The sequence below is a fragment of the Phyllobates terribilis genome, unplaced genomic scaffold, assembly GCF_046119375.1.
Source record: "Phyllobates terribilis strain yellow unplaced genomic scaffold, ASM4611937v1 Scaffold_7__3_contigs__length_470593459, whole genome shotgun sequence".
NCBI lineage: Eukaryota > Metazoa > Chordata > Amphibia > Anura > Dendrobatidae > Phyllobates > Phyllobates terribilis.
Window position 1 is genome coordinate 17,299,093 of NW_027362767.1, and position 24,850 is coordinate 17,323,942.

The following is a 24,850-nucleotide window of genomic DNA, read 5'->3' on the forward strand; positions in this document are numbered from 1 at the left end:
AAAGGAAACACCCAGGGTAATTGGTCAATATACTCATTCACATTGTCCTTGAACAATAAACATTTCTGTTTTAACATATGTATTCCCCTTCTTTCCTTTAAAGAGATTAAGAAGACGGCAGTGATCAGCTCCCAAGAAAGAATGAGGCGTTTCGGAGACTAAAGTTCCGGTCTTGTTAAAGTTTTTGAATTCATGTTTTATTTGTTTCTTTTCTGTTCTAGGTTGTTCTACAATTCCATGTGAACGGGGCCCTCGAAGCAATGGGAGAAGATTTTCTTTATTAGAAACATTTGTACTGTTTGTATTAGTGTTAAAGGGATTCTGTCACCAGGTTTTAGCCATCTCATCAGAGCGCACCATAATGTGGACTCAGACATCTTTATTCCAGCGATGTATCACTTACTAGGCAGCTCAGTGTAGTTTGCATTAAAACACTGTTAAATCATCTGGAGATTATCATTAGAGCAATACTCAAGTAGTCCAGTCATACTTAGGAGCTGCCAAATCTGCAACAGAGAAAACAGTAATTTTATCAAAATGACAGCAAGGAGCTCAGTAAGTGAAACATTGCTGGATCAGGATTTCTATCTCTACATTATGCTGCTGTCAGATGGGATGTCAAAAACCTGGTGACAGAGTCCCTTTAATAACTATTTTACAGATAAAAATAAAGTGGAAGTCATATGGCTATGATGAAACAATTCTGACAGTTGTTCAAATGGCACAATCATTTACTACCGTCAGGTTTCTGAGCCGTTTAGTCTAATGTTTTGTCAGTATTACTAGAATCCATAATAATTTAAAGGTCAGGTAGCCATAAAAGTGCTCCTGCCAGTCAGAGCACTGCAGTCCCTGGAAATCAGGCCTAGGGAAGCAGAATATATTACCATCCCTAACAACGGTAAGCATGACCCCCAGTTGTCCAGCAACCCAACATGTAGAACTGCCTATAAAAATGACCATTTGTCCAGTCAGTGCATCACTCTCTGGTGCCCTTTTTCACTGGCACACTGCTTTCTGTCTCTCTCTCTCTTTCTCTCTCCAGTGCAATGCTCTCTGGTGCTCTTTCACTCTCTCTCCAGTGCACCACTCTCTGACGTGTTCTCTTTCTCCCTACTGCACCGCTCTCTGGCACTCCTCTGTCTTTATAGTGCACAGCTCTCTTTTGTGCTCTCCCACTCTCCAGGGCATCACTGGCGCTCGCTTTTGATCTCTCCCCATTGCACCACTCTCTCGCATGCTCTCTCTGGTGCTCTTTCCATCCAAAGTGCCTTTTTTTGTCTCTGTGCCTTCACGAGCCTCTCAATCTCTGTCTTTGCCCATCTGTGGCTCTCTATCGTTCTCTGTGCCTCTCTGTCCCTCCCTGTGCTTCTATTTACCTTTTGTATGCCTCTATGTGCCTCCCTTTGCCCCTTTGTTTCCCTCTTTGCCTCTATGTGCCTCTCAATGACTCTCTCACGCGCACACCTCTTTCTGTAGGTCAAAGGTAAGAAGCAAATCAGGAATGCCCTGGAAGCTCAAGTTGCAGCAGAGAAGATGAATAGGTAAGTAACCACAAAGCTACACAGTGTTTAACACTTGTGTATTTTTTAAGAATCTTGTTGCTGTAGGATGCTTCCTGAACATTAAAGTGAATGGTCAGGAAACATCTTTAAGCTACAGGATCCTTGAAAAATATGCAAGTTTTTATGGGATGATTTGTCAGGCTATCAACAATCACACAGGGCCACAGGCCCGTCAACAGGGCAATAGCCAACTCCACAAGGCCAATGACCCTTTGCAAAGGGCCAGAGGTCCCTTTCCGCAGGTCCATAGGCATTTCCACAGGGCCATAACCCCCTCCAGCTCTCTCCACAGGGCACCAGGCCCATTTGAAGGGCCACAGATCCCTCTACAGGGTCACAGGCCTTTCCACAGGGCCACAAGCCCCTTCAGCTCTCTCCACAGGCTCCTACCGGGCCACAGGCCTTTCCACAGTGCCAAAAGCCCCACCAGCTCTCTCCACAGGCAATCATGTTGCATGTTATTTACTGCAAAGGACTTCATAGGCACCAATCATACTCCAGAGCCTTTCACAGGCCCCTCCAGCCTGCCTTTTCAGCAGAGCAAAACTCCCTCCAGCTCTCTTTACATCACCACATGCCCCTCTGCGGGGCAACAGACCCCTATACAGGGTCACAGGCCTTTCCACAGGGCTTCAACCCCTTCAGCTCTCTCCACAGGACCATAGGCTCCTTCTGCCAGGCCGCAAGCCTTTCCACAGGGCCACAATCCCCTCCAACTCTTCTCCACAGGACAACAGGCTCTCTTTACAGGGCCATAGCTCCCCTCCACAGGGCCAAATGCACTTTCCACACGGCCACAACCCCCTCCAGCTCTCTCCACAGAGTCACAGTGCCTGTCTGCAGGGCACAAGCCCCTTCATCAAGGCCAAAGGAGCTTTCAACAGGGCCACAGGCCTTTAAATAGGGCCTCAAGCCCCTCCGGCTCTCTCAACAGGGCCACAAGCTCCTTCTACAGGGAAACAACCCCTCCCCAAGGCCAAAGGCCCTTTGCAAAGGACCATAGGTCCTTTCTGCAGGGCCATAGTCATTTCCATAGGGCCATAACCCCCTCAAGGTTTTTGTCTTTTAAATAACACTAACACCATGAAGGCTGGCTCGCAAGCCAGCCCTCAAGGTTTATGTTTTATTATAAATAACACCACCGGCACAGAGCGCCATGCTATGAGAGGGGCAGATCGTGGTGCAGTGCCCCCAAACAGCTCCAGAGAATTGAACTGGCTAGTCGTTTGGACTTGTACAATTGTCTGAGAAGGACTAGTCTCCATGTATGGCGAGGGGGTAAATATGGTGGCAGTACCCCAAAACAGCTCCAGACAGGGGAGCTGAGTGGCCACTGGGGCAGAGCTCCATGCTCTGAGAGGGGCAAATCATGGTGCAGTGCCCCAAAACAGCTCCCAGCATTCAAGCCGAGTGGCTCCTGGGTCAGAGCTCCATGCTATGAGAGGGGCAAATCATGGTGGCAGTGCCCCAAAAGGGCTCCAGGCAGGGGAGCTGAATGGCCCCCTGGGGCAGAGCTCCATGCTCTGAGAGGGGCAAACCATGGTGCAGTGCCTCAAAACAGCTCTAGGTATTTGAGCTGAGTGGCCCCCCCTGGGGCAGAGCTCCATGCTCTGAGAGGGGCAGATCAGGTGGCAGTACCCCAAAAAAGCTCCAGACAATTGGGCTGAATGGCCCCTGGGGAAGAGCTCCATGTACTGAGAAGGGCAGATCATGGTGCAGTGCCCCAAAACAGCTCCAGACAGGGGAGCTCAATGGCACCTGGGGCAGAGCTCCATGCTCTGAGAGGGGCAAATCATGGTGCAGTGCCCCAAAACAGCTCCAGGCATTTGAGCTGAATGGCCCCCCTGTGGCAGAGCTCCATGCTATGAGAGGGGCAAATCATGGTGCAGTGCCGCAAAACAGCTCCAGACAGGGGAGCTCAATGGCCCCTGTGGCAGAGCTCCATGCTATGAGAGGGGCAAATCATGGTGCAGTGCCGCAAAACAGCTCCAGACAGTGGAGCTCAATGGCCCCTGGGGCAGAGCTCCATGCTCTGAGAGGGGCAGATCATGGTGCAGTGCCCCAAAATAGCTCCAGACAGGGGAGCTCAATGGTACCTGGGGCAGAGCTCCATGCTCTGAGAGGGGCAAATCATGGTGCAGTGCCCCAAAACAGCTCCAGGCATTTGAGCTGAATGGCCCCTTGTGGCAGAGTTCCATGCTATAAGAGGGGCAACTCATGGTGCAGTGCCCCAAAACAGCTCCAGACAGTATGGCTGAATGGCTCCTGGGGCAGAGCTCCATGCTCTGAGAAGGGCAGATCATGGTGCAATGCCCCAAAACAGCTCCAGACAGTATGGCTGAATGGCCCCTGGGGCAAAGCTCCATGTACTGAGAGGGGGTGCAGTGCCTCAAAACAGCTTCAGACAGGGGAGCTGAGTGGCCCCTGTGGCAGAGCTCCATGCTCTGAGAGGGGCAAATCAGGTGGCAGTACCCCAAAAAAGCTCCAGACAGTTGGTCTGAATGGCCCCTGGGGCAGTGCTCCATGTACTGAGAGGGGCAGATCGTGGTGCAGTGCCCCAAAACAGCTCCAGAGAATTGTACTGGCTAGTCCTTTGTATTTGTACAATTGTCTGAGAAGGACTGGGCTCCATCTATGATGAGGGGGTAAATTTGGTGGCAGTACCCCAAAACAGCTCAAGACAGTTGGGCTGAATGGCCCCTGGGGCAGAGCTCCATGCTATGAGAGGGGCAAATCATGGTGTCAGTGCCCCAAAACAGCTCCAGACAGGGGAGCCGAGTGACCCCTGGGGCAGAGCTCCATGCTCTGAGAGGGGAAAATCATGGTGCAGTGCCCCAAAAGAGCTCCAGAGAATTGAACTGGCTAGTCCTTTGGACTTGTACAATTGTCTGAGAAGGACTGGGCTCCATGCATGGCGAGGGGGTCCATGTGCCCACGGCTCTCGCCAACCAGCCCTCAAGGTTTATGTTTTGTTATAAATAACGCCACCATGAAGGCTGGCTATCCATGTGCCCACGGCTCTCGCCAGCCAGCCCTCAAGGTTTATGTTTTGTTATAAATAACGCCACCATGAAGGCTGGCTATCCAGGTGCCCACGGCTCTCGCCAACCAGCCCTCAAGGTTTATGTTTTGTTATAAGTAACGCCACCATGAAGGCTGGCTATCCACATGCCCATGGCTCTCGCCAGCCAGCCCTCAAGGTTTATGTTTTGTTATAAGTAACGCCACCATGAAGGCTAGCTATCCACGTGCCCACGGCTCTCTCCAGCCAGCCCTCAAGGTTTATGCTTTGTTATAAATAACACCACCGGCGCAGAGTTCCATGCTATGAGAGGGGCAGATCGTGGTGCAATGCCCCAAACCAGCTTCAGACAGTATGGCTGAATGGCCCCTGGGGCAGATCTCCATGCTCTGAGAGGGGCAAATCATGGTGCAGAGCTGCAAAACAGCTCCAGACAGGGGAGCTCAATGGCTCCTGGGGCAGAGCTCCATGCTCTGAGAGGGGCAAATCATGGTGCAGTGCCCCAAAACAGCTCCAGGCATTTGAGCTGAATGGCCCCCCTGTGGCAGAGCTCCATGCTATGAGGGGGGCAAATCATGGTGCAGTGACGCAAAACAGCTCCAGACAGGGGAGCTCAATGGCCCCTGGGGCAGAGCTCCATGCTCTGAGAGGGGCAAATCATGGTGCAGTGCCCCAAAACATCACCAGACAGTATGGTTGAATGGCCCCTGGGGCAGAGCTCCATGCTCTGACAGGGGCAAATCATGGTGCAGTTGCCCCAAAACAGCTTCAGACAGGGGAGCTGGGTGGCCCCTGGGGCAGAGCTCTATGCTCTCAGAGGGGCAAATCATGGTGCAGTGCCCCAAAACAGCTCCAGACAGGGGAGCTGGGTGGACCATGGGGCAGAGCTCCATGCTCTCAGAGGAGCAAATCATGGTGCAGTTGCCCCAAAACAGCTCCAGACAGGGGAGCTGGGTGGCCCCTTTGTCAGAGCTCCATGCTCTCAGAGGGGCAAATCATGGTGCAGTTGCCCCAAAACAGCTCCAGACATTGGAGCTGGGTGGCCCCTGGGGCAGAGCTCCATGCTATAAGAGGGGCAAATCATGGTGGCAGTACCCAAAAAAAAACTCCAGACAGTATGGCTGAATGGCCCCCTGGAGAAGAGCTCCATGTACTGAGAGGGGCAAATCATGGTGGCAGTACCGCAAAACAGCTCCAGAGAATTGAACTGGCTAGTCCTTTGGACTTGGAGCCTTGTCCTTCTCAGACAATTGTACATGTATGGCGAGGGGGTCCACGTGCCCACGGCTCTCGCCAGCCAGCCCTCAAGGTTTATGTTTTTTTAACCATGAGGGTTGGCTACCGGGTGCTCACGGCTCTCTCCAGCCAGCCCTCAAGGTTTTTTATTTTTTAAATAACACCAACACCTTTCAAGCTCTCTCCACAGGGCCACAGCCCCTTCCACAAGGCAAAATGGCCTATCCATAGGGCCACAGACCTTTCCTCAGGGCCACAACCCCCTCCAGCTCTCTCCACAGGACAACAGGCACTCTTTACAGGGCCAAATGCACTTTCTGCACGGCCACAGCCCCCTTTAGCTCTCTCCACAGAGACACAGGGCCCGTCTGCAGGGCACAAGCCCCCTCTTCAGGGCCAAAGGGCCTTTCTACAGGGCCATAGTCATTTCCATAGGGCACAAGCCCCTCCAGCTCTCTCCACAGGGCAATAGACCCCTATACAGGGTCACAGGCCTTTCCACAGGGCCAAAACAACTTCAGCTCTCTCCACAGGACCACAGGCTACTACCGAGCCACAGGCCTTTCCACAGTGCCACAAGCCCCATCCAGCTCTCTCCACAGGCAATCATGTTGCACTTTTGCAACAAAAGAGTCAATCTGTGTTGCAGTTCGGCAACATTAGGGTCAACCCTGTTGCAGTTCGGACACGAAGCTTGAAAATTTAGATGTTTACTGCAAAGGACTTCATAGGCCCCCATCTTACTTCGGAGCCTTCCACAGGCCTCTCCAGCCCGCTCCACATGGCCTTTTCCACAGGCCACAACTCCCTCCAGCTCTCTTTACATCGCCACATGCCCCTCTGAGGGGCAACAGACCCCTATACAGTGTCACAGGCCTTTCCACAGGGCCTCAACCCCTTCAGCTCTCTCCACAGGACCACAGGCTTTTCCACAGCCCACAACTCCCTCCAGCTCTCACCACAGGGCCACAGCCCCTTCCACAAGGCTAAAGGGCCTATCCATAGGGCCTCAGACCTTTCCTCAGGGCCCCAACACCCTCCAGCTCTCTCCACAGGACAACAAGCTCGCTTTACAGGGCCATAGCTCCCCTCCACAGGGCCAAATGCACTTTCCACACGGCCACAACCCTCTCCAGCTCTCTCCACAGAGTCACAGTGCCCGTCTGCAGGGCACAAGCCCCTTCATCAAGGCCAAGGGGCCTTTCTACAGGGCCACTGGCCTTTAAATAGGGCCACAACCCCCTCTGGCTCTCTCAACAGGGCAACAGCCCCCTCCACAAGGCCAAAGGCCCTTTGCAAAGGGCCATAGGTCCATTCCACAGGGCCATAGTCACTTACATAGGGCCATAACCCCCTCAAGCTCTCTCCACAGAACCACAGGCTCCTTCTACAGGTTTACAGGCATTTATACAGGGCCACAACCGCCTTCACCTCTCTCCACAGGGCCTTTTCACTGTGTCATAGGCCATTCCATAAGGCCACAACCCCCTCTGTCTCTCTCAAAAAGGACAGATGCTCCCTTTACAAGACAACAGCCCCCTCCACAAGGCCTTTGGCAACAGCCCCCTCCACAAGGCCAAAGGCCTTTTTCAAAGGGCCACAGGTCCCTTCCGCAGGGCCATAGGCATTTCCCCAAGGCAATAACCCCCTCCAGCTCTCTCCACAGGCTCCTTCTACAAGGCTACAACCCCTTTCAGCTCTTTCATCAGAGCCACAGCCTCCTCCAACCACCTTTAATCAGTTAAAAGGGCTCATTTGAGTGACCTATTGACCATTGGTCAGCTCGAGTAAAGGCACCTGATATAGTATACTGCACTGTTTAATATTCTTTTTTTCTTTACACAGGTTGAATGCTGGCAAAGAAATGTCACCTATGCCATGCTTTTATAACAGTTTTCTTGATTGACATGTTATTTTTGGAGCCAAATGAGAAAATTGGGAAATGGAAAGCTCCCCCCTCCTTCCAATCAGTGGATCCAGTCAGGTGCTCAGTGGCGGTAGGCCACCACCTGAAAGCCAAACATGAAAAAAGGAATGCTGGCCCCAGTTTCCATATGATGAATTTTACTTTATTCCATGAAGATCAATACATTAAAAAGAAGGCATCTTTACAGGCAATCCGCCCCATCATGTTATTTTTGGTCTAAGCCTAATTTCTTTCAATAAATAAAATGGAATAAATAAAACGGGGTATTAGGACCTCATAGTGGAATATTATTTAAAAACATTCTGAGGGTAACAGCAGGCTATTGATGGTCCTTGAAGTCCCTTTAGCCAGCCCTCACTTTTTTAAACTATTCTGATGGTGAGGGCTTGCTACAGTTTGTCCTAGAAGACCTGTAGCCAGCTCTCCCCTATCCTGAAGGAGAAGGCTTGCTATGGGTTGCCCTCCTGTAAGTCCCTGTAGCAGCCCTCATCGTTATAAAGAAATAAAGAGGGAGAAAGCTGGCTAGAAAAAGTCAAAGGCACCTGGATAGCTGGCACTCACTGTTTTTTGATCTTTTCTGATGATGAGTGATAGAGAGCAACAGAGAGCATTGGCGAGCAATAGAGCGCATTGGCGAGCAATAGAGAGCATTGGCGAGCAATAGAGAGCATTGGCGAGCAATAGAGAGCATTGACGAGAGGGAGCGATAGTGATAGAGAGCGAAGGTGAGCGATGGTGAGCGACAGAGCAATGGCGAGCAAAAGAGCAATGGTGAGAGATAGAGAGCAATGGTGAGCAATAGAGAGCGATGGAGAGCAATGGCAAGCAGTAGAGAGCAATGGCAAGCAGTAGAGAGCAATGGCAAGCAGTAGAGAGCAATGGCAAGCAAAAGAGCGATACAGAGCAATGGTGAGCGATAGAGAGCAATGGTGAGCAATAGAGCGCTATAGAGACCGATAGAGAGCAACGGCGAGCGATATAGAGTGATAGAGGAATGGCGAGCAATAGAGAGGAATGGCGAGCGATAGACAGAAATGGTGAGCAATAGACAGCTAGAGAGCGATGGTGAGCAGTAGAGTGATGGCGAGCAGTATAGTGTGATGGCGAGCGATAGAGAGAAATGGAGAGCAATAGAGAGCATTTGCAAGCAATAGAGCGATAGAGAGCAATGGCAAGCAGTAGAGAGCAATGGCGAGCAATAGAGAGCGATACAGAGCAATGGCGAGCGATACAGAGCGATAGAGAGGAATGGTGAGCTTATGACTGGCTATCCGCGTACCCACGGCTCTCGCCAGCCAGTCCTCAAGGTTTATATTTTTTTTAATAACACTAACACCATGAAGGCTGGCTATCGTGTGCCTATGGCTCTCGCCAGCCAGCAAGTTTTTTTTTTTCCTTTAATAACACTAACACCATGAGGGCTGGCTATCGTGTGCCCATGGCTGTCTCCAGCCAGCCCTCAAGGTTTATATATTTATTTAATAACACTAACACAAAGAAGGCTGGCTATCCGCGTGCACACGGCTCTCGCCAGCCAGCGCTCAAGGTTTATATATTTTTTTTATAAATAACATCACCATGAAGGCTGGCTATCCACGTGCCCACGGCTCTCGCCAGCCAGCCCTCAAGGTTTATATATTTTTTTTAATAACACTAACACCATGAGGGCTTACTATCGTGTGCCCACGGCTCTCGCCAGCCAGCCCTCAAGGTTTATATATTTTTTTTATAAATAACATCACCATGAAGGCTGGCTATCCGCGTGCCCACGGCTGTCTCCAGCCAGCCCTCAAGGTTTTTTTTTATTTGTTTTTAAATAACACTAAACCATGAGGGCTGGCTATCGTGTGCCACAACCCCCTCCAGTTCTCTCAACAAAGACACAGGCTCCGTTTACAGGGCAACAGACCCGTCTACAGGGTTGAAGGCCTTTTCATAAGGCCAAAACTTCCTTCAGCTCTCTCCACAGGACCACAGGCTCCTTCTACAAGGCTACAACCCCTTTCAGCTCTTTCATCAGGGCCATAGCCTCCTCCACCCCCCCTTTACTCAGTCAAAAGGGCTCATTTGAGTGACTTATCGACCATTGGTCAGCGCGAGTAAATGTGCCTGATATAGTATACTGCACTTTTTAATATTTTTCTTTACAGAGGTTGAATGCTGGCAAAGAAAGCATGACATGTTATTTTTGGCCTAAGCCGAATTTAACTAAGGATTGCTTTGTTAAAGTGTATTTTAAAATAATGTTAGGGCTTGCAATTGTTCAGGCTCAGTCACAGTAATTGTGTACGTTTTTTTGGCGCGGTCTTTTTGCATCTTTCAATGTTTGCAGTGAAGAGGCTTTAAACCGTATATGTACTTGCTCGCTTGTTTTTGTTCCGTTTTTAATGAAAAATTAGTGACTGTCCTATGCAAAACTGTATGAGCATTTGCATGGTCAACACCACATGCATTTTTTGCATGGTAATTTGTCAATCTGCATAATTGTTGCAAATAATCAGATATGGGCATACAGGTGTTAAAACCCAATGTTTTTGTGCTTTTGCCACAATGTGTAATATGCTATAAAACCCCTCAGATTTGAGCTAAACCGTATGTGTACTCGCTTGTTCAAGAGCAGTGCACGATTTTGTCCAGTTTAACCAAAAATATGAGTCAGCTAACTAAATTGAGCCAGACAATAGCACATTTTGTATTAATAATAATTGTATTTATATAGCGCCAACATATTATGCAGCACTGACAATACAGAGCAACAAACAATTCAAAAACCATGCGGCGTGAGGTCCCTGCTCACAAGCTTACAATCTATGAGGAAGTAGGGGAGGTACAAAAGGTAAATGGTATGAAGTGCCATCATATAAGGTCCAGCCATCAATATAATAAATAGGGGATTCATGTAACGCTGCATGAACCAGTCACTAGTCGGGGTCTGTGCAAGTACAGATAAAGTGCTATATTATGCATGGGGGGTGCAAACGGATGACAAGAAGCATTAAAATAATGTTCCAAGATGATAATTGGCTAACTATAATGCAAAATATACAAGTTTCCAGCTGAAAACAAAAACAAATGCAGGTCGATATTAGTCGGTGGACAAGCTAGATTAAAGGTACCGTCAGACACGGCGATATCGTATACGATATCGCTTAAACGTCACGGAGGTCAAATCGCAAGATCGACATCGTATGTGCGTCGTTGCGTGTGACGGAACGATATGATATTTCAGTGAGCTGAAATCTGTCAACATCGTGTAATTTAGCATCATGCACACAGCAGCGTCGTAGTGTGTAACCATACGATCCCCATATACTTTACATTGAATTTGTAGAATCGAGTGATCGTATCTACCCTGCAGCATCGCCTCCTCAGATGGACAACGTATACGATATAATAGCGTGAGACACAGCACCTGCGATGATTGACAGATCGCATGTGTGATGTGTACCACGTGACTTTTTACTCGATATCGCATTCAATATCTATGTGTCTGACTGTACCTTAACAGTGATATTGTTCCTGATCTTACAATTTTCTATTTTACAGCCACTTTAGGATGCCGAAGACATGTCCACTATGTTACAAAACATTTACTCAACTGCACAGCATCTTACACGACAATGCCTTAGATACTGTACACAAGAGGAGAAGGATGCGCTAGTGAAAGAATCTAAAAACTCACTGATAGCAATTGCAACAAAAGAAACATATATCACTTATGACAAGATTCCAGAGATCACTACAAAGGACGATCTCATCTCCTTCATGGAGGACAGAGGATTTATCGTAACCGAGAAACCAACTATGGCCAGGTATGCCCCACTAACATCTTATTCTTTCAATACTGATGTTCATACTTGTGTAAGCTTTATAGGTTTGCATTTATGTTCTGAAGTAAGCCAAAAAATCACGTGTATTTTATATTTACAGGATTGTTTGAAGATGAGGGGGCATCACCTGTGCAGGATGAGCTGCCAGCCAGTGAGCAAGAGCAGCCCAACGATGAGGAAGTGCTACCTGTTGAGGAGCCGCCCGTCACAGAGGAGGAGCTGCCCATCACAGAGGAGCCGCCCATCATGGAGAAGGAGCCGCCCATCACGGAGGAGGAGCCGCCCATCACGTAGGAGGAGCCGCACATCACGTAGGAGGAGCCGCCCATCACATAGGAGGAGCCGCCCGTCACGCAGGAGGAGCCGCCCGTCACGGAGGAGGAGCCGCCCACCACGGAGGAGGAGCCGCCCATCACGTAGGAGGAGCCGCACATCACGGAGGAGGAGCCGCCCATCACGGAGGAGGAGCCGCCCATCACGGAGGAGCCACCCATCACAGAGGAGCCGCCAGTCACGGAGGAGGAGCCGCCCGTCACGGAGGAGCCGCCCATCACGGAGGAGGAGCCGCCCGTCACGGAGGAGGAGCCGCCCGTCACGGAGGAGGAGGAGCCGCCCATCACGGAGGAGGAGAAGCCCGTCACGGAGGAGGAGCTGCCCGTCACGGAGGAGGAGCCGCCCGTCACAGAGGATTATGATGTCTACAGGTCAGTGTAAATTTATACAAGGAATTTACTTTAATCTCTTGTTCAAACATTGCCTTGGCCTCAGCACATCCTGGCTTTTAGGCCACTTTAAAAAATTGTCAACACTGCTGGCCTACTCAAGTTTGTACTTCACGTACTAAGGATTTTTATAATTTACAGGACTGTTGATGAGGAGCCATCTACATCAACTGGCACATCAACGCACCCAGCCATATCAAATCCTGAATTGGTGCATCTTCCAGCTGCAGAAGACTCTACATCCTCTGAAACATCCGACAGTGAAGCCGATCAACAACCAGAGACTAGAGAAAGGGAGGAAAATACCAGCCAAACAGATGAAGACAGGCCGAGGTCAGTGTCCCTCACTGTGTGTGTGTGTGTGTGTGTGTATATAAAATATGAGTTTTTTTTATACAAATCCATACAGGGGTGTAAATGGAAATAGTTAGTTCCCATATTAAAGTTTATAATTCCCCCTCCCGCAAAAAAAATAATATTCATCTGGGTCACATAATAGCATATGCCACATCTTTTCAGGCCTTACAAAGTAGTTTTTCTCCTATTTCAGGCCCTCTACTCCCCTTCCTTTGCAGCCATAAAGCAGGATGCCAAAAGTGTGCCCCAGAAATACACAGCTTTGGCGGGGCATACTGACTTGCGCTGCCACTCCTATCTTCATCAGTGGAACAGGAGAGCATCATGCGCTAGTTCCACAAATGAACTTCAATACATGCAGCATTCAGCAGTGGATGCGCCGTATAAAGGGCAGGCAGCCACCTAAGTGCTGCTGCCAATCAGAGCACTGCGGTCCATATAAATCTTGCCCCGGGACACAGAAAAGATTACTACCACTGACAATGATGAGTGGTACCCCCAGCTGACCAGAGGCCCGATATTTACCCAGATTCTACCAGTGGTGGGTGGGAGCCCAGTAAATGCGCTGGCACAGGGACCCCTGGACTCACGGGCCCCGCAGTGGCCACATGGTCTGCTACCATTGACAGGACGCCACTGTATATATACATACATAGTATTTTTCTCAAAGTTGTAATTTGTTTCTACTCTGACCTGTTGTTCTTTCTTCCAAATTTTTAGATTTCCAAGCCAAAATTGGAGAGCTGAGAAGAGGATCAAAATGAAAGATGCAGGTATTTATGATCGCCATTCTCTGTCTCATCCAATATTAAAAGGTTTTTCCTCTTATTTGCAGAACCATTGCAAGCTGGAAAGATACAAACAAAATGTTGAAGATGAGTCAAGGTTTCTAAACTTCATCAACAATCGTCGTGTGAGCCTCAACTTTGTGACGGAGATTGAAAAGACCCGCTTATTTTTCAAAAACCTTCAAGATCTCGGCCTGTGCAACCAAACTGTCACCAACTACCTAAAGCACGTCCGGAGACTTGTCCACTGTCTACTGTTTGTGACGCGCCCCTGGGCCTGTGTCGCGCTGCGGTGCGCACGCGGGAGCTTACCCGGAGCCGGATCCGTGGAGGGTTGTAATCTCGTGGCGGTGACCCGGTCCGTGCCCAGGGAGTCAAACTAGACGGCAGTCTATTAGTAGTAAATAGTTGATGACTACGCCACCCGTTGAGTGCAGCCAGGAAGCTGCTGCTGCAGGGCAGACCGCTGAGGCCGGTGGTAGGATTGTGCAGCGTGATAGTATAACCCCCAACGGGAGGGGTATGGCCTCAGGGCAGCCGACGTGGATGATGGGGGTAGCAGGAACCACTCAGAGACGGTACGGTGTAGTTCAGGGTCTTTACTGGTAACAACGACAGACCCTCCCGGAGTACTTGCTAGCAAACGGGGCCTGGTCAGTCTTTGAGCAGATGGGATCTCCCCTGGCCAGGCGTAGTTGTAGGCCTCCCAAACTGACTGTACTCTTCTGGCTACCTTGCTAGAAGCTGATGTAAGTAGCCCACGTCCCTGAGTGTACCGTGTGGTGCTCACCCGTATGGCCGGTGACTCGGGGCCTTCTAATGGCTTCCGCTCCACGATGGCGGTGCTGGTCCCATGCGTGTGACCGTGCCTTCGGGCTTCTGGGCCAGAGGACCTGAAATCCCCTGCCCGACGGATTCTGCTGCTGGGTAGGAGTTAGTCCCCACAGCCTCGGACTCCGGGTCCGGTAAAGAATCTTCTTAGTCAGGGCGAGCTCTGTAGCTGCCAGCCCCTGACTCCTTGTAACTCTGCTGTTTCCTATGCTGCTTCTCTTCTCCACTCTCCTTGTCTGACTCACCCTGCCTCAGCCCCGGGTTTATACAGGGGAAGTTCTTCCCCTCCCAAGACTGGGCAGGAGGTGTGGCATGCACAGGATCCCTGACCAAAGGACCTCCCACCTGCTCTCAGACATAATATCTCTATCACTGTGGCAACCAGACCCCTGGGGTGTCACATTCCCCCCTAGTGAAATTTAGTACTCCGGGACTAAACACATTTAGAAAAACATAACAAAGTATAACAATAACAATACTATAAGAAAAACACATAAGATGGTTACGGCGTGTCCGCAACCGGATGCAGTCTTTGAAGAAAAGCAAAGGTGTCCATTTCACCAACACAGGGAGACGTAACCAGGTAGGGGTCTGTCCTACCCCGAGTCCTTAACAGTCTCTAGTCCATCCTGGGTTACGCTCCAACTATATACAAGGATTCCCGGTAAATCCACCAAGGTTTCCTAAAAATAACTAGAAACACAAAATTATACACAAGCAACAAGACACAGAAAAACATAAATAAAACAATTTATACACTTTAAATTCTCCAGCGTGCGGGTAACTGGCCTCTAGTGGCCCGAGTGGACCTACGGAGCTGACTGTCTGGCCCTGAACTACAGGGTGTAGGAGCTGTCAAGGGTAAACTGGGCAGCTGTCTACCGGCTCTTTGTCTCACTAGGGGTACGGCAGGCTCACTATAAGCAGAGGGTTGATTCTCCTGTTCTGCTTGTGTGGAGTCTTCTGCCTCCTGGACCGGCTGTTCTTCCAGCTCTACCCGTTGCTCCGTAGGTTCTTGGGATGATGGTTGGAGGAAGGTGAGTACGGGTACCACAACTGCACCATTGACTTGAGTCCAAGACTGAGGAAAGTCCCCGAGCACGGTACTAACCATATCTTCCCTTTCTTCCACGGGTCGATGGTCTTCTTGTTCCTCTTCAGGGTTCCTCAGTTGTTCGGGACACTTCTTCAGGTGGTCCCGGGATACAATGGCTGTGGTTTCCCCTCCGTCTTTACTGATGGTACAGACCTTCGGGTTCTCGTGGCTTGAGGGCAGTACGGTGTACGGGTCCTTCTCCCACTGGTCATCCAACTTGTGGAGCCGTCTCTTCCTCTTCAAGACCTGCTCTCCGGGTACCAGGGGAACAGCGGGAGCATACTGGTTGTAAGTTTTCTCTTGTCTTTCCCTAGCCTGACAGAGACTTCGCTCCACGCTCTCCTGTACTCTCCGGTACTGCTGCTGCCTCTCTGTGTCCCAGTCTGTTTCTGGTGAAGTGTCCTCGGGGGTCAGGACTCCCATTTCCAGGTCAACAGGTAACTTACCAGGTCTTGCCCTCATTAGGTAAGCCGGGGTACAGTTGGTGGAACCTACCGGGATGTGGTTGTATAGGTCCACCAGATCGGGCAACTTTTCAGGCCACAGACTGCGTTCTTCCAGGGGCAACGTTTTTAGAAGATCCATTACCACCTGGTTCATTTTTTCACAAAGTCCATTAGTCTGCGGATGGTAGGGTGTCGTCCTTATCTTCCGGCAGCCATACAGATTGCAGAATTCCTGAAAGACCTCCGCTTCAAAGGCAGGTCCCTGGTCCGTCAGCACTTGGTCCGGGTACCCGTGTGGACGGCAGAAGTGCTGCTGGAAGGCTCTAGCTGCTGTTTGAGCCGTTAAGTCCTTGACGGGGACGACAACCAAGAACCGGGAGTAATGATCCACGATGGTTAACGCGTAGACGTAGCCACTTCTGCTTGGGGTCAGTTTTACATGATCCAAGGCTACCAGTTCCAACGGTTGCCGGGTGACGATGGACTGCAGGGGAGTCTTCTGGCTGGCTCGGTCCTTCCTTCTCAGGTTGCACGGGCCACAATCTCTGCACCACTTCTCGATGGTTCCCCTCATGCCTACCCAGTGGAACCGCTCGCGCAGCAGGAACTCCAGCTTTTTCCACCCAAAGTGTCCAGCTCCGTCGTGGTATGCCTCCATCACCATGGCTGCGTCTCTTCGTGGCACCACTACTTGCCAGAGTAATTCATGCGTCCGGGAGTTAACCATTCTGCGGCACAACTTCCCTTTGTAAAGGAACAGTCGACTCTTCTCTGCCCATAGTTGTTTGGCTTCCTCCGGAGCGTCTGGTTCAAGGCGAGCCTCCGGCCGAGTCAGCATCTCCTTCACCAGTCGGACGGCAGGGTCGCTGTCTTGCGTTTCCGCCCAGTTGTAGTGGGGTAAGGGGTTCAACGTAGCAGCCTGCTTACTCCTTACCCGGTGGGAATACTGAATAGTCCCATGACGGTGGAACGCAGGGAGTTCAACTTCTTCCAGTCCCTCCGGATCTTCTCCTCCGTCCGGCAGGTTGGGCATCCTGGACAGGGCGTCCGCGTTGGTATTGGAGCGTCCTGCCCGGTATTTAATTGTGAACTCGTAGTTGGACAGACGGGCCATCCACCTCTGCTCCAGGGCACCGAGTCTTGCCGTGTCCAGGTGTGTCAGCGGGTTGTTATCCGTGTACACGGTGAACTGGGAAGAAGCGAGGTAATGCTTAAAGCGCTCAGTGATTGCCCATACTACGGCCAGGAACTCTAACTTAAATGAGCTGTAATTCTCGGGGTTCCTTTCGGTGGGTCGCAGTTTTCGGCTGGCGTAGGCGATTACTCGTTCCTTCCCCTGCTGGATCTGGGACAGTACGGCTCCTAGCCCGATGTTACTGGCGTCGGTGTAGAGGATAAAGGGCTGGCTATAATCCGGGTACGCCAGGATTTCGTCCCCCGTGAGGGCCATCTTCAGCTGGCGGAAGGACTCTTCTTCCAGCTCTTCCCATTTGAAGGGCGGCTTCTGGTTCTTGGCCTTCCGGGACTGGCCTATCAGGAGGTCCTGCATAGGTGCTGCCTTTTTGGTGAAACCGGGAATAAACCTTCGGTAGTAGCCTACCAACCCGAGGAACTGCCGCACTTCTTTTACGCTGGAGGGGCTTGGCCATCCCTTAATTGCGGTGATCTTATCGGGGTCGGGAGCCACTCCGTCAGCGCTCACCACGTGTCCCAGGTACTGCACCTTTGGTTTCAGGAGGTGACACTTGGAGGGTTTCACCTTTAGGCCGTAACTCGCCAGAGCCTCGAACACTTCCGCCAGGTGTTTCAGGTGGTCCTCATACGTCTTGGAATATACGATGACATCGTCCAGGTACAACAGGACCGTCTCGAAGTTTCTGTGGCCCAGACAACACTCCATTAGGCGTTGGAAGGTTCCTGGTGCGTTGCAGAGTCCGAACGGCATGCAGGTGAACTCGCTAAGTCCCATCGGGGTGGTGAATGCGGTCTTCTCCCGGTCCGCCTCTGCTACAGGAACCTGCCAGTACCCGCTAGTGAGATCCAAGGTAGAGAAGAAGTTAGCAGATCTTAAAGCAGCCAATGACTCCTCTATCCTTGGTAAGGGGTACGCATCCTTGTGTGTGATACGGTTGATTTTCCGGTAATCTACACACATCCTCATGGTGTTGTCTTTCTTTTTGACTAAAACTAATGGGGCTGCCCAGGGGCTACAACTATCCCGGATTACCCCAGCCTCCTTCATATCTCTAAGCATCCCCTTGGCGTGTTGGTAATGTGCAGGGGGTACGGGTCGATACCTCTCTTTTATGGGAGGATGATCTCCCGTGGGGATGCGATGTTCTACCCCCTTGACTCGCCCGAAGTCTAACGGGTGTTTACTAAACACTCTCTCATACTCTTGAACCACCCGATAGACTCCTTGTTTCTGATGTGAGGGAGTGGAGTCAGTACCCAAATGTAGTTGCTGACACCAGTCCTCCATGTCTTTCTTAGAGCCGTTACCTTCCTCCGGGTGAGATGGAGGCAAGGGTTCCACAGATTGTATAGAACTTTGATTAGTGGTATATAATTTGGCTAGCGTGGCATACCGGGGCAGGTACACTTCCCTCTCCCCGATATTTATTATGCGAATGGGCACCCTCCCATGGCGTACATTGACCACCCCCCGTGCTGTCAAAATGGTGGGCCTACTGTCTGAGTAAACTGGTTCTACCATTGCCTGGTAATCTCTACCTCTCAGACCAATAGCTGCCCGGCACCAAATCATCATTTCACTTTTTGGGGGCATGGCAATAGGAAAAGGGTCACACATTCTTACGCTACCAATCTCACCGCCGGAGAGTTCCACTTGTTGCCGTTGCATCAGTGCCCGGATCTCTTTCTGGAGCACCCGCTGCTCGCCGGAGCTGGCATTCTTGGCAACCTGCTGTAAAAGGAAAATCACCTCTGCAAGACAATTTTCAATTACATTAGTTCCTAGAGTTATTTTTGGGTGACTCTCATGTTTATCGATATCTACAATGATCAGTCCCTGTGCGGCCAGTTCGACTCTACCAATTTTGATGGTCACCTCTTTAAATCCGATCTGTGGCACGGGCTGACCATTGCTGGCGATGATACTCAAGTCGTCGTCGGGGTAGCGGGTAATATCCGAGTCATTCCAGTACTGCTTGAAGAGCACGTACGGGATGGTGGTGACCTGTGACCCGGTGTCCAGTAGGGCACTCATGGGAATGCCATCCAGTACCACAGGCAAGACTGGACGTCCTCCCACATATCTGTCGCGCCAGTTCGATGGGCCTGGTGATCTTTTTCCTGGGGGTTGGCCCTCTACCCCAGGTTGTGCCCGTTTAAAGAACAGTACCTTGCCATATGTCCGGGTTGATTGCAGCGGCGGCAGATGGGTCGTCCGTCCTCACTGTATCGGTCACTGGGTCTTCCTCTGGCCGGTGGGGTCCTCCTTGGTCGACGCCACGGGATGTCCTCCGGTCCGGATGCCAGCTGGATCTTCCCTGGGGTGGAAGCCTGTAAAGACTGCACAGTTCGGGTTAGCGCAGCAACGCTCTTAGCTAGCTCTTGGACCTGATGGTGTAGGTCTGGAGCCGGGTCATTGTCCAAAGCCTGCGCATCAGCTCCCACAGGCCCTGCTGACAAGGGCGCCGCCTCCTGGTAGTAAGTGGTAGTGGGGCGTCTGTGGGTCACAACGCCACCTGGTGCCGGTTCTCGGAGCACCCGGATGGCTCTGTCCTTGAACTGTGCAAAGTCCAGATGGGGATCCTGTAAGGCCATTGCCCGCAACTGGGTTCGGTGGGCATTGCAATATAAACCCTCTATAAATTGTTCAGTCAACAGCCTGTCCTCGTTTCCCACCCCATCAGGGTCGGTCTGCTTTATGGCCCTCAGGGCCTCTTGTAGGTTTAGTGCATAGTCCCTTATACTCTCATGCGCTCGCTGCTTGCACCCGTAGAATCTAAGCTTAATCTCGGCTGAGGTGCGGGTATCAAAGGTGTCCTTCAGCCGGGTTAGTATCCCTGCGACAGTCATCCTCCAAGGTGGCCAGGATTTTACTTCCCTTTTGGCTGCCCCGGTTAGTTGGGCCACCAGGATGCTCACTTTTTGCTCTTCTGTGAGGGGGTACACCTGGAAGAGGATATCCAGCTTTTCTCTAAAGTCATGCAGGGTATGTGACTCCCCTGAGTACTGGGGTAGCCAAGCTGCTCCCGGGATATAGGGCATGGTGAAGGGCATAACTGCAGCAGCGGTAGCGCTGGCGGGGGTTGAGGCAGTGAAGCTCTCCTCCGTATCCGACATCTTCCTCCCCCCTAGTGGACCGTGGCCTACCTTGCGATGATCCTCTTCCGTAGGCCGCGGCTCCGCAGTGGATCGTCAGGGTTGAGGACCTTCCGTCGCGCTCCTGTGACGTCGGCGTCTGCTGGGCTCCTTCCAGGACCTTACGCAACGTCCGGACGTGAGGCGGGGCTTCAGTTCTCGCGCGCTTTCGGAGTCCACGCCCCTCTTCTTCCCGCGCGGCGTCCTCAAGATGGCGTCCAATGGCGGGAAAACTCCACGGATGGCGGGAAGAAGGTCGAAGATGGCGCCGGATGGCGGGAAAACTTCGCGGATGGCGGGAAGAAGGTAGAAGATGGCGCCGGATGGCGGGAAACCTTCACCACTGGTAAGTTTGAACAGTCTTTGCTTTTCAGGCACGCAGTACCCGGTGGTTGCGGGCACGAAATCCTGCCGACTACGCCAAAGTTGACGCGCCCCTGGGCCTGTGTCGCGCTGCGGTGCGCACGCGGGAGCTTACCCGGAGCCGGATCCGTGGAGGGTTGTAATCTCGTGGCGGTGACCCGGTCCGTGCCCAGGGAGTCAAACTAGACGGCAGTCTATTAGTAGTAAATAGTTGATGACTACGCCACCCGTTGAGTGCAGCCAGGAAGCTGCTGCTGCAGGGCAGAACGCTGATGCCGGTGGTAGGATTGTGCAGCGTGATAGTATAACCCCCAACGGGAGGGGTATGGCCTCAGGGCAGCCGACGTGGATGATGGGGGTAGCAGGAACCACTCAGAGACGGTACGGTGTAGTTCAGGGTCTTCACTGGTAACAACGACAGACCTTCCCGGAGTACTTGCTAGCAAACGGGGCCTGGTCAGTCTTTGAGCAGATGGGATCTCCCCTGGCCAGGCGTAGTTGTAGGCCTCCCAAACTGACTGTACTCTTCTGGCTACCTTGCTAGAAGCTGATGTAAGTAGCCCACGTCCCTGAGTGTACCGTGTGGTGCTCACCCGTATGGCCGGTGACTCGGGGCCTTCTAATGGCTTCCGCTCCACGATGGCGGTGCTGGTCCCACGCGTGTGACCGTGCCTTCGGGCTTCTGGGCCAGAGGACCTGAAATCCCCTGCCCGACGGATTCTGCTGCTGGGTAGGAGTTAGTCCCCACAGCCTCGGACTCCGGGTCCGGTAAAGAATCTTCTTAGTCAGGGCGAGCTCTGTAGCTGCCAGCCCCTGACTCCTTGTAACTCTGCTGTTTCCTATGCTGCTTCTCTTCTCCACTCTCCTTGTCTGACTCACCCTGCCTCAGCCCCGGGTTTATACATGGGAAGTTCTTCCCCTCCCAAGACTGGGCAGGAGGTGTGGCATGCACAGGATCCCTGACCAAAGGACCTCCCACCTGCTCTCAGACATAATATCTCTTATCACTGTGGCAACCAGACCCCTGGGGTGTCACATTTGCGACCGGTTTAAAAAATCAAAATGAAAACCTCTTCAAGGCCATGAAGTATTTCAGGAATGTGACTGCGGACATTCAGAAGACATTGTCCAAGGAGATTGCTAAAGAGGTAGTCGGCAAAAGGTATGTCAGCTAATATTTATTCATACAGATGTACAAGTAATATTTTTTTTTGTAATTTCTCTCTCCGTTGCTCCTGGGTTTCCCACACATACTTTAGCTAGAGGCCTCACCTATCAGTCACATTTATTAATCTTTCTCTTAGGTACCTGGAGTTGCATAAATTGGACAAAACACCTCAGCAATGCCGGGAGATCCTGACCGTCGCAAAGCCAGCTTTCCTGCAAGCCATCGAGGATGTCCAAGGAGGATCCCGAAATGAAGTGCATCAGTTGGAGATTCTCTATTACCTTGAGGCCTTAATCATACTAAAACACTTACTAAGACCAGGAGTTGTCAGAAACATGACGGTAAGTAACAACCTACTCATTATCCTTATTTAAAGCCACATGTCTATCTAACTTTCCCATGTCTTGACTCACAGGTTTCTGAGTGGACAGAGAGGATGCGTCACATCTATCAAAATGAACAGCTAATAATTGTTGGAGATAAATCCCATAAAACTGCTGCCCACCAAGTAGCCTGTTTTGTGCTTACTGAAGAAGAAATGGTAAGATGTTCCTGTCACTACGACGGCACCCACATTAGAGAGGGATCTGTTAGTTGTCATGACTTCAGCCAAATAGTATAAGCAACATTCAGTCCCTTTCAATAGATCCTCCCTTTATGCAGGTTTTACAGGACAACTTGGTGCTACATCCTCCTGCAGGTGTGTTGGGAGTCTTTCCCTTATTTCCCCGCAGTATCCTGGATGCAAAATTACAGCATCTGTGTCCAGGATAGTGCATTTTCTTAACAAGAATGTATGTTGCAGCAGCTTCCAAGATGCTTTATCAGTAATAATAGATATGCTCTCCGTTATCACAGATGTTATGCACTCTTAATGAATGGTGGGCAGTTTATATTCTGACATATGTTTGGTGTGAGGTGACTTTTCTATATATTTATATTGTGTAGTCCCTCTCATGCTCTGAATAGAACTGAGGCGGAGGAGAGATACCGCCCATTTAGTCTGTAGGTTTCCCTCTCCTTGTCAGGCACGTCCCTCTGTGACTTTGGTGCTGTCTGACACCAGCAATTAATTTAGTTTTTTTTTTCACATTTTATACCTTAAGAAAGAAGAGCCCAACTCAGTCTTCATCAAATGGTTTACTGTTTTTGTTTTGTTTATTTTTTTTTTGCTTCAGTGGTTTAACGTCTACTTTGAAAAAGTGAGACCAGTGCTGGCCAAACAAGACAGTCCGGATAGATTCTTCTTATCGACTACCGGAAAACACATACATAATATATCCAATGACCTTGACCGCTACCAGAAGAAGTAAGTCTTAAAAGTAAAAATCTTACATTAATGATGCTGTGCCATGTATTTATGATCTACTCTATATTTATCTAGGTACAAACTTAAATCCATCTCTAGTCAGGTGGCAAGAAAACTTGTCAGACATGGACCGTGTCACATTTAACAGAGAAAGAACGTTAGGAGACCTCTGCCAAGCATACACACTGGTCTTGGCAGCAGGGAAAGCATCGGAAAATCAACCTCAACCCAGCAGCTCAAGGTAATTTATTGCAAAGCACTTATGATCTATTTCACCAAACTGTTGATAAAATGTAATATTCTGTTTTCTATCTCCCCTAAAGAGAAGCAGAAGGGAGCAATGGAGAAGAGGAGCAAATGGTCCAGGTAGCTGAAGACTACAGTGCCCAGGGTGAAACAGAGGACCTCGGTGTGTCAAATTTAAATAGTAGGACTCAAAGGTGGGTATATCATTAAATCAAGCAAGCTAGTAGGAGTTGGAAAACTGCCGGTGTGTGGGTGTCAGTAGGTTCCGGTAACTCCGGCTCCAAGTCTGAGTCAAAGGTTGCAAGGTAGTTCTTGTAGTCGTAAAATTCCTCTAAACACCCTATGCATTTGTGGTCGAAGACTTTTCCCCACCAAGAGTAACAGCCCAATACCGTGAAATCATTTAATGGTGGTATCTTGTGGTCATTTTTCGGTAACACATTTTTTCATGTTATTCTGACTTCTGTTTCTGTGCTGCAGAAGGAGACTCTGTCCTCAAATCAAAAGGGCTCATTTGAGTGACCTATTGACCATTGGTCAGCTCGAGTAAAAGGCACCTGATATAGCATACCGCACTGTTTAATATTGTTATTTTTTCTCTACACAGGTTGAATGGTGCCAAAGAAGTCTCACCTATGCCAAACTCCTTTATAACAGGTTTTCTTGCATGACATGTTATTTTTGGCCTAAACCTTAATTCTTTCAATAAACAAAAGTGATAAATGTTTCACTTTTTTGACTCTCTTTTATAGTTGTGGGGTATTATGACATCACAATGGAGTATTTTGACAAGATAATGGGGTATTACAGAAAAATGGGGTATTACGACATCATAGTTAAATATTAGATCATAGTGAGGTATCATGAGATCAAAGGTATTAAATCACTTTGGGTATTATGACATCATAGTGGGGTATCATGACATCAAAATGAGGTATGGCATCATATTGGGATATTATGACATCACAATGGGGTACAATGACATCAAAATGGGGGGTATTAGACCTCATAGTGGGATATTATTTAAAAACATTGTGAGGGTGATGGCTTGCTATGGATGCTCCTAGAAGACCTGTAGCCAGCTGGCACCTATTCCAAGGGCGAAAGCTGGCTACTGAGGGTTCTAGATTACCCTGTAGCCAGCTCTCACCGAGATATTATGACATCACAATGGGGTAGTATTAGAGCAAAGTGAGGCATTTGGACATTATAGTTGGGTGTTATGATATGAAAGTGAGGTGTTAGGACATCACAATGGGGGTAATATGTCATCATAGCTGACTGAATGAGCCCAAGATGAGGGCTGCCTCACTAATGCAAAGCGGGCATTTGTCCGGATGAATGAACCCAAGATTATCTATGTCCCTTCCATGACCTCTGCAAGTTGTTACTTTGGTTGCAAGGCTGTGGTGGGGGATGGTGTAGTATAAACATTATATTTTCACATCACATTTAGGGCCCCTTTACACCCGTGAGATCGCTGGTAGCCAGGATAAATATGGGGGCAGCACACTCTGGGCACTGGCTGGGAGGTCGCTTGATCGCTGGTCTCTCGGTATCACACACGCGGATACGTGCTGACCAGCGGGAGACCAAGGACCAAAAAGTGGTCCTG

The 24,850-nt window shown here is 50.2% G+C and overlaps 2 protein-coding genes and 1 long non-coding RNA gene across 3 annotated transcripts; all 3 read left to right on the top strand.

Moving 5' to 3' along the window:
- The first annotated feature begins 689 nt into the window (after window positions 1-689).
- Window positions 690-8,057, top strand: LOC141152823 (uncharacterized). Its single transcript, XR_012247155.1, has 3 exons — window positions 690-901; window positions 1,480-1,544; window positions 7,669-8,057. It is a non-coding gene; the product is annotated as an uncharacterized lncRNA (long non-coding RNA).
- Window positions 8,058-8,482: 425 nt separating this feature from the next.
- On the top strand, window positions 8,483-21,578 carry LOC141155340 (uncharacterized). Its single transcript, XM_073642222.1, has 5 exons — window positions 8,483-8,521; window positions 12,001-12,284; window positions 12,444-12,635; window positions 13,380-13,703; window positions 21,533-21,578. Exons 1-5 carry the CDS (start codon window positions 8,483-8,485, stop codon window positions 21,576-21,578), a joined length of 885 nt encoding a protein of 294 aa, XP_073498323.1.
- LOC141152824 (uncharacterized) lies at window positions 21,556-23,956 on the top strand. The gene is made up of 7 exons (XM_073637473.1): window positions 21,556-21,674; window positions 21,817-22,021; window positions 22,096-22,221; window positions 22,859-22,989; window positions 23,065-23,230; window positions 23,313-23,429; window positions 23,843-23,956. Exons 1-5 carry the CDS (start codon window positions 21,595-21,597, stop codon window positions 23,132-23,134), a joined length of 612 nt encoding a protein of 203 aa, XP_073493574.1. The 5' UTR covers window positions 21,556-21,594; the 3' UTR covers window positions 23,135-23,230; window positions 23,313-23,429; window positions 23,843-23,956.
- Window positions 23,957-24,850: the final 894 nt, after the last annotated feature.